This window comes from Pelophylax lessonae (genome assembly GCF_965119305.1).
Source record: "Pelophylax lessonae genome assembly, chromosome: 5".
NCBI classification, from domain to species: Eukaryota; Metazoa; Chordata; class Amphibia; order Anura; family Ranidae; genus Pelophylax; species Pelophylax lessonae.
In genome coordinates, this window is record NC_138772.1 from 484,956,058 (window position 1) to 484,969,811 (window position 13,754).

Here is a 13,754-nt window from a genome sequence, read left to right on the forward strand (position 1 = left end):
GACTGTAGACCTACCTACTTGCTTTGTGTAGTATCCAGATCTTTGTGACACCTCTGAGGAAAGATCCATTTGATCACAAAAATGGTCAGCGCAGGAAGTAAAGTATAACGTAGCATAAAGAATATCAGCACTGTCACTCTACTCAGACATAAAAATGGAATTCAAAATGTTGCATTTTCTGAAATGCAAATTATGTTATGCTGCTTTTTTTTAAAAAAAGACTGTCTCTATCATTTTGAAATAAAGGTTATTACATTTTTAGATAGGAGATTTGATCTAGTAAGACTTAATTATGTAATAGCCAAGAACATGTAGGTTATAGTTTACAAAATTGAGCCTAGGGCCTCTTGTGGTGATCAATCTGCAACAAAATGAATGAAAACTAAATGAATGAATCACAAGAACAGCAGATCAGAAATAGTCATTTGTAGGCTTTTTGTGCTGGATTAGTAATGCAATGAGTATGGAATCCAGGGGATCTGCAAGACAACCAGGCACCTAGCATTTGCAGGAGGTCATCAAAGCATCCTAAATATTTCTTTCTGGATTCTTATCTTCTTTTACCTGGAATTAGACTGTAGTTTCAATTAATTTTGCAGGAAACGTATCCTCCTGTCCACTAGAGTGACCACAAGTGGACAACATAGCCTGGACAGCCATCGTTTCTTTGTGTATCATTACATTCATCTGGTCAGAATTTAGTGAGTTCAATTCCACTCAGAATGGAATAGAAATCCTGCAATAGGGCTATGGGCTTTTAGGGGTTGATTTATTAAAGCAAAAAGTCTGTTCATTTTGCAAGGTCATTTTGACTTTGAAAGGAAATTTTCCTTAGGTTAGTGAGATGAAGCTTAGTGAAAATTCCCCTGCAAATTGAACAGCACATTTGCCAGTAGAAAATCAACCCCTCTGTGGACAGCACTGATCCCAGAAGTGTGACCTGTAGGGAATCACACACTCCTCCATACCAGAAAGTACCCAGTATGTATTCCCTTCAATTTCTAGCTCCGACTGGAGTGGCGAGAGAGCAAACAATAAGATAAGCCTAAGCTGAAGAGGAGTGTGGGGTTAAAATACATTTTTTTTTTGTCCTGGATTAGAAGGGTAGAGGTTTTTCTTTAAGCCTAGGAAGCAATTCTGTTATCTGCTTCTATGCATCAGAACAACTACCTTTTTGAAAAATCCACTGGGGCCATGCTAGCCTAATTCTTACTACGATGTGCTCACATTTTTTAAACATTACAAAAGTCCATCTACTGCAGTAATACAGCAGAGAGCAAGTTATTTATAGCTCCATGTGAATCCCTTCAAGTTCTAAAAAGACATACTGATCACTAGTTGCCAGATTTAGTGAACTCTAAATATTTGTAACATTGTTTACAATTTAGCATATTTAAATCAGAATAGTAACTGGCTATGGGAGTCCCAGGGGCTAAAGCTTCGGCTTTTTTTTGTTACTATTAAGGGATTTAAGGACATAATGAATTGTGTCCATAAGACAGAATTTTTCTTAGGGCCCAACGGCAGTGAATATGCTGTACAGAGACTAAATGCAAATAATGATTTTATACAAATACATAGAATAAATAAAAAGTGTTGGCAGCTTAAGGTTTACATTTCAAATGTTTATTTGTAAAATGGTTTATACAGTGTTTGTGTTCAGTTCAAGACCTTAAACAGTCCTGGTTCCTTCTAAGTAGTTTTTTAATGCAAGGTGCTCCTAGGGTTTGGATGGGGTCCAGTATATTTGCATTCACCTTTGCAAATGGCTGCACGCTTTTGAAGAGTAAAGGCTAAGTGGGCTCTTGGCATTGGTTAGCTTAGTGGATTAAGTCTTGCTAAGTGCTGGGTAAAGACTGGGGGAACCACAAAATTCTGTTCAGAATGTAATAGGTTATTTGATATTTTGATGCTTTTTGTTGATCAGTTTTTTTTTTTATTTAAAGGATCGTGTATGTCTGAAAACAGTTTCAGAAGTTTGATAAGTTGATAAAGGTAGTTTCAGACTAATTTGCAGGTCCCAAATGGTTATGTCACTTGTTTCTAGGTTCTTCAAACCAGCCACCAGGCCATTCATATTTGCATATAGCAGAACACATATTCAAGTGAAGTTGGCCTATCCCAGAGCACATAGTACACCTCTACCAGCTATTAGTAACCTAGTATTTAGACTGCCCTTTTCATTAAATAAATACGCCCCAACCCAAACCGTTGTTACATAGTTGTGCAAAGATCTGTGTTTTGATAAAAAGTCCTTTTGTACATTCCTAATACATTTGAATTGCATGGTTAACATAACAATTTACAATTATAAATAAGAAACTTGAATCTTACTTGTGGCGGAGGAGGTAAACTTAAAAATCTTAAGGTTATCAGTTCATTACAGAGCTGCTTTCTACGATTTTAACTATTTGGCACTGCCTATACTCAGCCTGGCTTTTAGAGTGCTTGACTAGACCCTAGAATTTTGCGGGGATAGTCTGAAAGTGACCTTTGGGCATTGGGTTCCATGTAAGGTGCTTTCCAGGTTCCATACTGGTTACCAGTCAGCCAGGAAGGGCTTTCTGGGTACAAAGCCATTGGCGTTGTCTCAGAGCTTGCCCTGCCTCTGATGTTTCACTCTGTTAGTAGGCTGATCAGGCTGAGCACTGGTAACAAACTCATTTGTTTGGATCACTGGGTAATTTAAAAATTTCCATTTTCCACAGTTCCTGCACAGAAGGGGTTAACACTGAGGGACTGAGTTTTGACATTCTCCACTAGGTGTTGCATGCCACTTATTCAGCCAACAGTTTCTGGCTGGCTCTAACCGCATATGGTTAAGGTGTGCTACTGCGCCTTCCCCTGCAGATTCTTTGGCTGATCTGCCAATGTCAAAAAGCAGCGCTGGTCACCATGACTACAGTGCCTTGCGAAAGTATTCGGCCCCCTTAAACTTTGCAACCTTTTGCCACATTTCAGGCTTTAAACATAAAGATATAAAACTGTAATTTTTTTGTGAGGAATCAACTACAAGTGGGACACAATCATGAAGTGGAACGAAATTTATTGGATATTTCAAACTTTTTTAAGAAATAAAAAAATGAAAAATTGGGCGTGCAAAATTATTCAGCCCCCTTAAGTTACTACCTTGTAGCGTCACCTTTTGCTATGATTACAGCTGTAAGTCGCTTGGGGTATGTCTCTATCAGTTTTGCACATCGAGAGACTGAAATTTTTGCCCATTCCTCCATGCAAAACAGCTCGATCTCAGTGAGGTTGGATGGAGAGCGTTTGTGAACAGCAGTTTTCAGTTCTTTCCACAGATTCTCGATTGGATTCAGGTCTGGACTTTGACTTGGCCATTCTAACACCTGGATATGTTTATTTGTGAACCATTCCATTGTAGATTTTGCTTTATGTTTTGGATCATTGTCTTGTTGGAAGACAAATCTCTGTCCCAGTCTCAGGTCTTTTTCAGACTCCATCAGGTTTTCTTCCAGAATGGTCCTGTATTTGGCTCCATCCATCTTCCCATCAATTTTAATCGTCTTCCCTGTCCCTGCTGAAGAAAAGCAGGCCCAAACCATGATGCTGCCACCACCATGTTTGACAGTGGGGATGGTGTGTTCAGGGTGAGGAGCTGTGTTGCTTTTACGCCAAACATAACGTTTTGCATTGTTGCCAAAAAGTTCGATTTTGTTTTCATCTGACCAGAGCACCTTCTTCCACATGTTTGGTGTGTCTCCCAGGTGGCTTGTGGCAAACTTTAAACGACACTTTTTATGGATATCTTTAAGAAATGGCTTTCTTTTTGCCACTCTTCCATAAAGGGCAGATTTGTGCAGTATACGACTGATTGTTGTCCTATGGACAGAGTCTCCCACCTCAGCTGTAGATCTCTGCAGTTCATCCAGAGTGATCATGGGTCTTGGCTGCATTTCTGATCAGTCTTCTCCTTGTATGAGCTGAAAGTTTAGAGGGACGGCCAGGTCTTCGTAGATTTGCAGTGGTCTGATACTCCTTCCATTTCAATATTATCGCTTGCACAGTGCTCCTTGGGATGTTTAAAGCTTGGGAAATCTTTTTGTATCCAAATCCAACTTTAAACTTCTCCACAACAGTATCTCGGACCTGCTTGGTGTGTTCCTTGTTCTTCATGATGCTCTCTGCCCTTTAAACGGACCTCTGAGACTATCACAGTGCAGGTGCATTTATACGGAGACTTGATTACACACAGGTGGATTCTATTTATCATCATTAGTCATTTAGGTCAACATTGGATCATCCAGAGATCCTCACTGAACTTCTGGAGAGAGTTTGCTGCACTGAAAGTAAAGGGGCTGAATAATTTTGCACGCCCAATTTTTCAGTTTTTTTATTTGTTAACAAAGTTTGAAATATCCAATAAATTTCGTTCCACTTCATGATTGTGTCCCACTTGTTGATTCTTCACAAAAAATTACAGTTTTATATCTTTATGTTTGAAGCCTGAAATGTGGCAAAAGGTCGCAAAGTTCAAGGGGGGGCGAATACTTTCGCAAGGCACTGTATATCTGACTCTCATTATGAGTCACTCCAGTCTTTACTTGACAAGATTATCCTTAGCGAGTTGCAAAAATCTACTGGTACTAAAGAAATTAGACCATTTGGCTTTTATAAATGCAGTGCACCCTACTCTAAAGCTGTGGGATCAGCCTGGTGTTCACATCTTACCTGCAAAATTTTCGAGAGACATCTCTTTGGAGCTTGGTTTTGTTATCAAAGATGTCATTGGAGATGGGAGCACCCATGTGCCTCACTGTTTAGGGAAAGGTCTGCCACTTTTTTTTTTTTACTCCTGGAGTACATCTAGGACTCTCAAACTTTGGTCTCTGGCCACCTGCAAAGTCTGGAATAAGAGGCCTTCATCAACATGAGGAAGCACGCACACTTTCCGAATGGAACATCCTTGTGGACTCCAAGGTAGTTTGCTTTTTCACAGAGAAAACATCTGTTTGTTTTGGGGCTAAGTGAAGTACGGGCGGCACAGTGGTGTAATGGTTAGCATGTTCACCTAGCAGCAAGAGGGTCACTGGTTCAAATCCCAACCACGACACTACCTGCCTGAAGTTTGCATGTTGCGTGGGTTTCCTCCGGGTACTCCGGTTTCCTCCCACACTCCAAAGACATGCTGGTAGGTTAATTGGATCTTGTAAAAAAAAAAGGCCTTACTATGTGTATGTATGAATGGGAGTTAGGGACTGATGTGAATGTGCAATGTATATGTAAAAGCGCTGCGTAAATTGACAGCGCTATATAAGTACCTGAAATAAATAAATAATAAAGCAATCCATAGTATCCACAATATCTACTATTTCTTCCATTTGCCAGGGGGACTTAATTACCTCTGTGGTCACCTAGGATGCATACCTACAGATCACTGTCATTTCAGCACTCTGACTTTTCAGTTTTGCCCTAGCACTCGGACTATTCACCTGGGTGCTGACCCCATTGTATGCCCTAGTGCATTCTCATGACATACCCATTATTGAATATTTAGTACCTCTTTCTGAATCAGGGCAGTTTTGATCTTCCCAGGACATTGTTCTTTTGTCCCTCTGTCCTGCCCCAGCTCTTTTCCTTGTTTGACAACAGTTCAGGCTTTCAGTCTGTATCTCTCAATTACTGACTCCCAGTTGGTCATCACAGAAGGTCCTTTTGGATGGATCAGGGTAGACCAGCTTCCAAGCTTATGATCTTATGGATAATTTTTCTTCTTTTCTTGTCAAGACATACCTCATACCATCAGGCATTGGTTCCCTATGATAAGCTACCACCTGATCTTCTGTTCTCCATGTTTTTTGTTGCTAGAGGGCAGTCGCATCTGGTGCTAGCTTGAGGCAGCTCTCGAGCTGATGGCAGTCCCCAGTTTTCTTGTTCACATTGATCCTGTTTTCAGTTGTTTGCTGTGTTGCTCATCCCTCAGTTAGGCTATTTTGGATGTTCGAAAGGTTAAAGACTTCCACTGTCCCTCAATGGATAGAAAGAAAGAATTTTAATACTTACCATAAAATAATAATCTTGGCCTCCATTAAGGGACACAGGTTTCACCCTTCTATGTTTACGGTCATGTTCTCGGTATTGCTTTACTTTTCTACAAAATTGAGACATGCTGATACTAGGAGGGTTTATCCTGGGCTGTCCTACTTTTTTTTTTCTTTTTTGCCAGTGTCAGGTCTTTCTGTAGGCGGCACTATAACCAGAAGTTTAGAGACTTACTGTGACCCTCAGTGGATTCCAACAAAAGATTTTATGGTGAGCACAGAAATCCTGTGTGTATTGGTAAAGCAAGGATCTGTTTACAGACCATAAAAAAGCCTGTACTAGGAAAAAAAATTACTCAGTCTGCCATTGTTTTTCCCATTTTTACAATGCTGTTGTCTTTTTGTTGTTACCTCAACACTTTCAGCCACTGACCTGAAGAAAGAATGTTTATTAGAAAGTGATGTTACAACTCTTAATCTGCATTCTTATTCTAGGTGTGACTCATGAATTCACTGTATCAAAATGACAGCCAAGCGACAATCTTTTCCAAATCGAGAGGTCGGCAATAGTGGCATTATTTTTAATGTCACTTTTTGACCCATTAAAAAAATCACTTTGCCTTTTTTGTGTTGAAATACCTGCAAAATTATTGGTCAGTGTTCTGATAATAATAGTAACTAATGTGCTGTCCAAATATTTTATGATATGTTTATTTTAATGCTGAAGCATCCTCTGCATAATTGTGTCTTCATCTTTTCATAGATGCTGGGAAGACATTGCCAGAAAGCCTTGATTACACCAAAATCTGGCTACAGACAGCAGCAGGAGAGGCCAGTGCCAGAACTGGGATTCCTCCACCACTGATCACACTACAAATAAAAGATTTCCTGAATGGACCAGGTAATGTTTTTCTTTTTTCAGTAGTTTTTTTTTTATGGTAACATATAACAACAGTGTCAATTGAACAAGATACAGAGTGGAACATCAGGATCAACCACTTGCCGACCGGCCACCTAGAAACTGCGGCAAAGTGTTGCTATTGCGCGAAAAGACGTACCTGTATGTCATTTTGTTCAAAAGCCACTAGAGGCGCGATCACACTGGAATTGGCTAGCAGGGTAGTCAATCTATGGGTCCGGCTTACTCGATGTCCGCCGGCCACCCACGATCATCCCCGAGAGAGGCAGAACACCGATCTGCCTAGGTAAACAAGACAGATCGCTGTTCTGCAAGGGGACATTTGTGTCATTAGTGCAGTGACAGTGCATTTTTTTAGTACTGATCACTGTATTAGAATACTATGTAAGAATAGACAGTGAGTTGTCAGTGAGGAGTCCAACTGTGAGAGTAGCAAAACATGGTATCTTGTCTAAGTACTCAGGCAAAGAACAGGTGGCGGGGACCACTTAGGTAGGGGGAGTGAGAGGGGGAAAGGTTGAGGGCGATTGAAGTTATAAGAACGTAAGAGAGGTTGGTGTTTGTGTAGAGGTGGGAGGGGAAAGGATGGAATGAGGTGTTCCTCAAGGGCTCTGGGCTTAAGGTGAAGTGAGATATTTATAGATAATTGAGGCTAGAAGGGTTCAAAGAGGGAAATAATTTATTCTGGGTCCCCAAATAGTAAAAATTGTGGGTTATGGATCCTTAAGAATGCTTGATAGTTTCCAGTTTAAAAAAAAAAATATATATATATATATATATATATATATATATATATATATATATATATATATTTATATATATAGATATAACAGATCCTGTTCCCTTAAAGCATGAATAACAGCACAGTGCTTGTGCTGTGTAATTTGGCTCCTTCTATCACCTAAACCACGATTTATCATGGCTGCTGAGCCCTGACACCGCAGTCAGTTTATGTGCCTCCATCATGCACAGCCCTGCTCTGTCCTTCTCTGTCCTTTCCTCCGTCCTCTCCCCCTCCCTCCTCCCCCCCTCTTCTCCTCTCCCCTTCTTCTCCTCCCCCTCTTCTCCCCCCTCTTCCCCTCCCCCCTCTTCCACTTCCCCTCCCCCCTTCCCTGTCTGCTGCTTTCAACATACACTGAGAAAGCTTTTGACAGAGTAGACTAGGGGTTATGTTTTAGGAGTCCTTGTAGGCCTTGGCCCAAATATGCTTGCATGAATTCTGGTTTTCTCTACATTTCCTGCTGCTAGAGTGAAGGATAATGGCAACCTGTTTCCCAGTTACCCTGTTCTAGACAGGACTAGACAGGGGTTTCCTCTTTTCCCCCTCTTGTTCGCTTTGGTGGTGGAGGTTTTTCTCCAAAAATAATCACAGTGATTACTGGTAGAACATATTGGTTCTTTTTATTAAAGTAATTATACAGGATTTATTTGGCGCCAACAGTTTGCGCAGCGCCTACAGCTTGAGGGCAGACAGTACAATTACAATACAATACAATTCAATACAGGAGGCATCAGAGGGCCCTGCTCGCTAGAGCTTACAATCTAAAAGGGAGGATCAAGTGATACAAAAGGTAATAACTGTGGGGGATGAGCTGATGGAGAAAATAAAAGTATAGTTGTTAGGTGGAGGCAGGATAGGCTTCTCTGAAGAGAAATTCTTTAGGGATCGCCCAAAAGTGAATGTGTTGGAGATAGTCATGGGAGAAGGTGACGAGGGAGCTAGAAAGCAGAGATATTGGGAGGAACAAAGTGAACGATTTGGTTGGTATTTTGAGACTAGGTTAGTGATGAAGCGGGGGGTTGTGGATGGCTTTGTAAGTTATTGTTAGCGTCTGCTACCTCTCTTTGCCAATCCCTCCATTGGCTGTCACTAACCCAATTAATTAAATTCAGACTACTGAGTGATTTGTAAGGGGGATGAGTCTGGCAGCAGCATTCATGATGGACTGAAAGGGGATAGCCTATGTAAAGGTAAGCCAATGAGGAGGGAGTTGTAGTAGTCGAGGAAAGAGATGACCAGGGAGTGGATTAGGAGCTTTTGTGATTTCATTGGTTAGGACGGGATGTATTTTGTAGATGTTGCAGAGGTTGAGGTGGCTAGCTTTGGAAAGTGATTAGATGCTGGGCCGAAAGGAGAGTTCAGAGTCCACGATAACACCTTTTGCCCTGGCATGCGAGGATGGGTTGATGGTGGTGCCATTGATCCTGACAGAGAAGTCGGGGGAAGAGGCATGTGGGGGAGAAAAAATTATGAGCTTGATTTTGGACAGGTTGAGTTTGAGGACGTGGGGCGGCATCCAGATTGATATGTCGGTTGGTAAATTAGTGATATCCAAGGAGACTGATGGAGTGAGCTGAGGGGTAGAGAGAGAGATTTGGGTGTTAGTATATAAATTATATTGAATATATATATTGATATCAGCTTACCCAGGCAGGAGGTGTAAATTGAGAATAGGAGAGGTCCAAGATCAGAACCTTAGGGGACCCCGATGTGGAAAGGAAGAGGAGAGGAGTAGTAGAATTGTAAGTGACACTGAAGGTTCGGTGGGATAGATAGGATGAGAGCCAGCGAAGATCACAGCCATGTAGACCAAGGGAGTGAACATAAACTCTCCACTTATGCAGATGACATTCCACTCTATATTTCAAACCTTCAATTTGATATTCCTCATGTAATGGTAGAACTGACCTCCTTTTAATGCTGTGTCTAATCGTAAAATAAACTATACTGAATCTGAAAGTCTTAACAATATCACAGCGTCTAGTATAGCTGCTACTTTACGGTCTTTCTTTCCATTTACTAGGAAGTTCCAAGCCCTGAAATATCTTGGCGTTGTTCTGACCCCAAATAAAATCATTGGATTTCTGATTTTTTATAATGCTCTGTTGATTTGGATTCCCCCCGTGTTACCCTTCCTATATGTATATATGTAATCTGTTCTCCGTCAAAGTCTCTGTACACTTTGATTAGTGTGGAAGTTAGCATCGCCCATAAGTATAAATAATGACTTCTGTCTGCAATGTTCACTTAATTTAGTTGATCTCAGAGCCAAATTGCTTACATTACTTGGTTCAGAGAAAAAAAATGTTGTTGCTTTGGATTTGGAGCATAAAGTGTCATCTCCTCAAAAGGATCTCTTGTGCTAATTGTCCACAGTTTTAACACCTTGAATGGCTGTCTAAATAGAACAAATGACCCCATCCACAGTGTACATAGTAAGCTAGCGGGCTGAATGAATGAGAACCGATTCCTCCATCCACACAATGAGATGAATGAAAGATTCTCACTCCACCCTTCCTCCTCCGGGACATTGTATTCTTACAACAGGACCTGCCGCGGCCAGAATGTACTGATCAGTCTCAGCCACAGTACGAGAAAATGTATCAACATCTCCCTCAACAGAAGTTGAATAAACAAACATCTGTCCAGCAGGGACAGCCACACTTTGATCAAGATTTGGCCACTTCCTGCTAAACTGCCTGAATTTTGATTAGTGAATGGCCAGCTTTTTGTGGTTTCAGTTTCCAGCCCTATATTTGTGAGGAATGCATTGACTCAAGCCAAACCAATAAAGGTTAGTTAGTAATATCAGTCCACCCTGAAAAGCACCTAGCCTACATTCAATAATGAAAAGGGGGATCAAACTGGGAGCCAAATTTTGAAGATGTATTTATTTATTTGAATAATGATAACTTTTTTTAAGTGCAGGAATTTTCCTTATATTGTTGTGCTAGAGATTGGGTGGCTAAAAGGAGTAATCTACAAATATTGTTAGGTAAAGTGTTTTCATGGTTAGCGTGAATACCTCATACAATATAGAACAATGCTTCTGAAATATGGGAGGTTTGTTGTTCTTTTAGTGTTAAATGTTCAGTTTATGACAATATCTGAATAAACCTATTTTTTTTCTCGTCCTTTGAGGGACACAAGAATTCTTTAGACTTTCAGGTTATACTCCTGCCTACAGTAGAAATGGACACTGGCAAAAAAAAAAAAAACTGTCTGGCACAGAAAACTCATTCATCACCATCAAGCCTCCTGTTTTTGCTAGTGTCCTTGAGGGAGTAAATGTTTTTTTCTCCAGCTCTTTTGTTATATGTTTATTTTAAAGCATTTTCTTCTATCAACAGCTGCTGGTTGATTTTATGCTGGATATGTTAAATCTTGGCATTCACTTCAGTCAACTACAGTGTACAGGTTTTCTTAGTTTATCCTGGTGTTCTCTCTGGAACAGCCATGAATTTATGGACTTTTCTTCAGTTATCTACAGCTACTCAGGCTCGATGTGAAATCCCTGAAATGCCCCCAGGTTAGCCAAACAGCACAGATTCCTATTTTGTTATCAACACAGATGCTCTCCCTGCGACAGTCCTGCAGTGGGCAGTGACTACCCTTTGTGGTAGTCTGTTCAAGAGGGAGTGCTCGTGAACGTGCAGAATCACATTTACTATACAATGCTAACTCAATAAATGACCAGCTAGTAATTGTCCCTGTCCTGGATAGAGAGCCTGGAAAGTTATTGGGATTTATTATTTTATTAAATACATCAATAAAAGATTACATGTATACAAAAAATGTATATACATTATACAAATACATATCTAGCATAACATACAGCTTAGTAATAATAGACCACCGACCCCCAGGCTTCCCCTAGCTGGGGGAGCCACTCAGGAAACAGGAGTCAGGGACACTCGACATGTTTCACGGATAGACCGCTTCTTCAGGAGTCTAATAGAACACACTGTATCATCTGTTACAAAACAAAAGATTAAATTACTAATACACTAATGTCCAACAAACCAATTCACATACATCCACCCTTGTGGGATAAACAAGTGACCCGGTTCACCTAAGACATAAAGGTCCAATATTGGTAAGGTTACAAAATCCCAATACCCTCAGCTTCCAAGTATAGCCACCCAAAGAGAAAGGGGGAGGAAAAACACTATAATGAACTCACCCAAGACTCATCAGTTGGACAAGAGGCAAGCCCTAAAAACTGTGTCACAGGCAAGTGTGGGCGACAGACTATATTAAAAATCATATCACTGGTAAAAAACAATTGTATATACATGTAAGTGCAAATGGAAGAAAAAACTCTGCAAACTAATTCTAGTAGCAGAAAACCATACATACCTAAAGAATACTATGTATGCATATACACCAGGTGGTGACTCATATGGACAAAGAAGGAATCCATGGATAAAATGAGCTCTAAGTGTCTGGATTAACAAGAGCTATCAGATAAAAAAAACATAATCAATATGGGAAAGGGGAGGAGGCACATGAGGGTCTGTGAGGACCCAAATGTTTGCTATATGGTAGACCAGGACTTACTCTAACAAACAGAAATCCATTCAAGTTGATAACAGGCATGAGGAGTGCACATATCTTATAGATCCCAGCCGTCAGTGTGGCCACTAAATTATCAGCATAGAAGGTATATCGCTGCTACAACTATACAGCTGATCCTCCTTGGTGGACTAGGTGAATATACTCCAAATGGCCCCAATACGTATATGTATAATATCACTCGACGTATTGGGACCATTTGGAGTATATTATTTATTGATTAATGGGTGGTTTATTCTGCAGATTTTGAGGAACCTCCTGAATCTACCCCTTGGGAGGAAATAACCCTGTCCACCTACGGGGATCAGTTGTATAGATGTAGCAGCGATATACCTTCTATGCTGATAGTTTAGTGGCCACACTGACGGCTGGGATATATAAGATATGTGCACTCCTCATGCCTGTTATCAACTTGAAAGGATTTCTGTTCCTTAGAGTAAGTCCTAATCTACCATGTAGCAAATCTTTGGGTCTTCACAGACCCTTATGCGCCTCCTCCAGACACTTAGTGCTGATATTATCCTTGGATTCTTTCTTTGCCCATATGAGTCCCACCTTGTGTATATGCATACATAGTATTCTTTAGGTATTTATGGTTCTCTGCTACTAGAATTAGTTTGCAGAGATTTTTTTTTCTATATTCACGTACATGTATATACAATTGTTTTTTTACCAGTGATATGATTTTTATTATAGTCTGTCACCCACACTCGCCCATGACACAGTTTTTTAGGGTTTGCCTCTTGTCCAACTGATGAGTCTCTGGTGAGTTCATTATAGTGTTTTTCTTCCCCCTTTCTCTTTGGGTGGTTATTGGGATTTTGTAACCTTACCAATATTGGACCTTTATGTCTTAGATGAACCGGGTCACTTGTTTATCCCACAAGGGTGGATGTATTTGAATTGGTTTGTTAAACATTAGTGTATTAGTAAATTAATCTTTTGTTTTGTAACAGATGATACAGCGTGTTCTATTAGACTCCTGAAGAAGCGGTCTATCCCCGAAACATGTTAAGTGTCCCTGACTCCTATTTACTGAGGGGCTCCCCCATATAGGGGAAGCCTGGGGGTCGGTGGTCTATTATTACTAAGCTGTATGTTATGCTAGATATGTATTTATAGCCAACTGCTAGTCAGGCTATATGTATGTTGTTTTTAAACACATTATGTATATACATTTTTTGTACACATGTAATCTTTTATTGATGTATTTAATAAAATGAAATATTTTTTATCGAATTTTGTGTTGTCCTTACGGTACCATGAAAGTCCTGTATGCCTTCACCTTTTCTGCTCTCTTTATAGCTGTAGTCTACCATAACAGTCTTACAGGCGTCATAGTTCAACCCCAGTTTACAAACAATTTGTTTTCTATTGTAACTTGTGTTTGTCAGGCACATTATTGTTAAACAGCCACCACATGTTACAGCACAGCTTTTCTGGGCTTTGACAGCAGAGGATCCATGCTAATGCA

The 13,754-nt window shown here is 40.3% G+C and overlaps 1 protein-coding gene across 2 annotated transcripts in view; it reads left to right on the top strand.

Moving 5' to 3' along the window:
- VPS13B (vacuolar protein sorting 13 homolog B) overlaps positions 1–13,754 on the top strand; it is a 1,502,642-nt gene that overhangs the window by 1,135,472 nt on the left and 353,416 nt on the right. For both annotated transcript variants that reach the window (XM_082257852.1, XM_082257851.1), the window contains exon 35: positions 6,769–6,906. In XM_082257852.1, the coding sequence (XP_082113978.1) occupies positions 6,769–6,906 (138 nt within the window). The remainder of the gene's footprint in view (positions 1–6,768; positions 6,907–13,754) is intronic.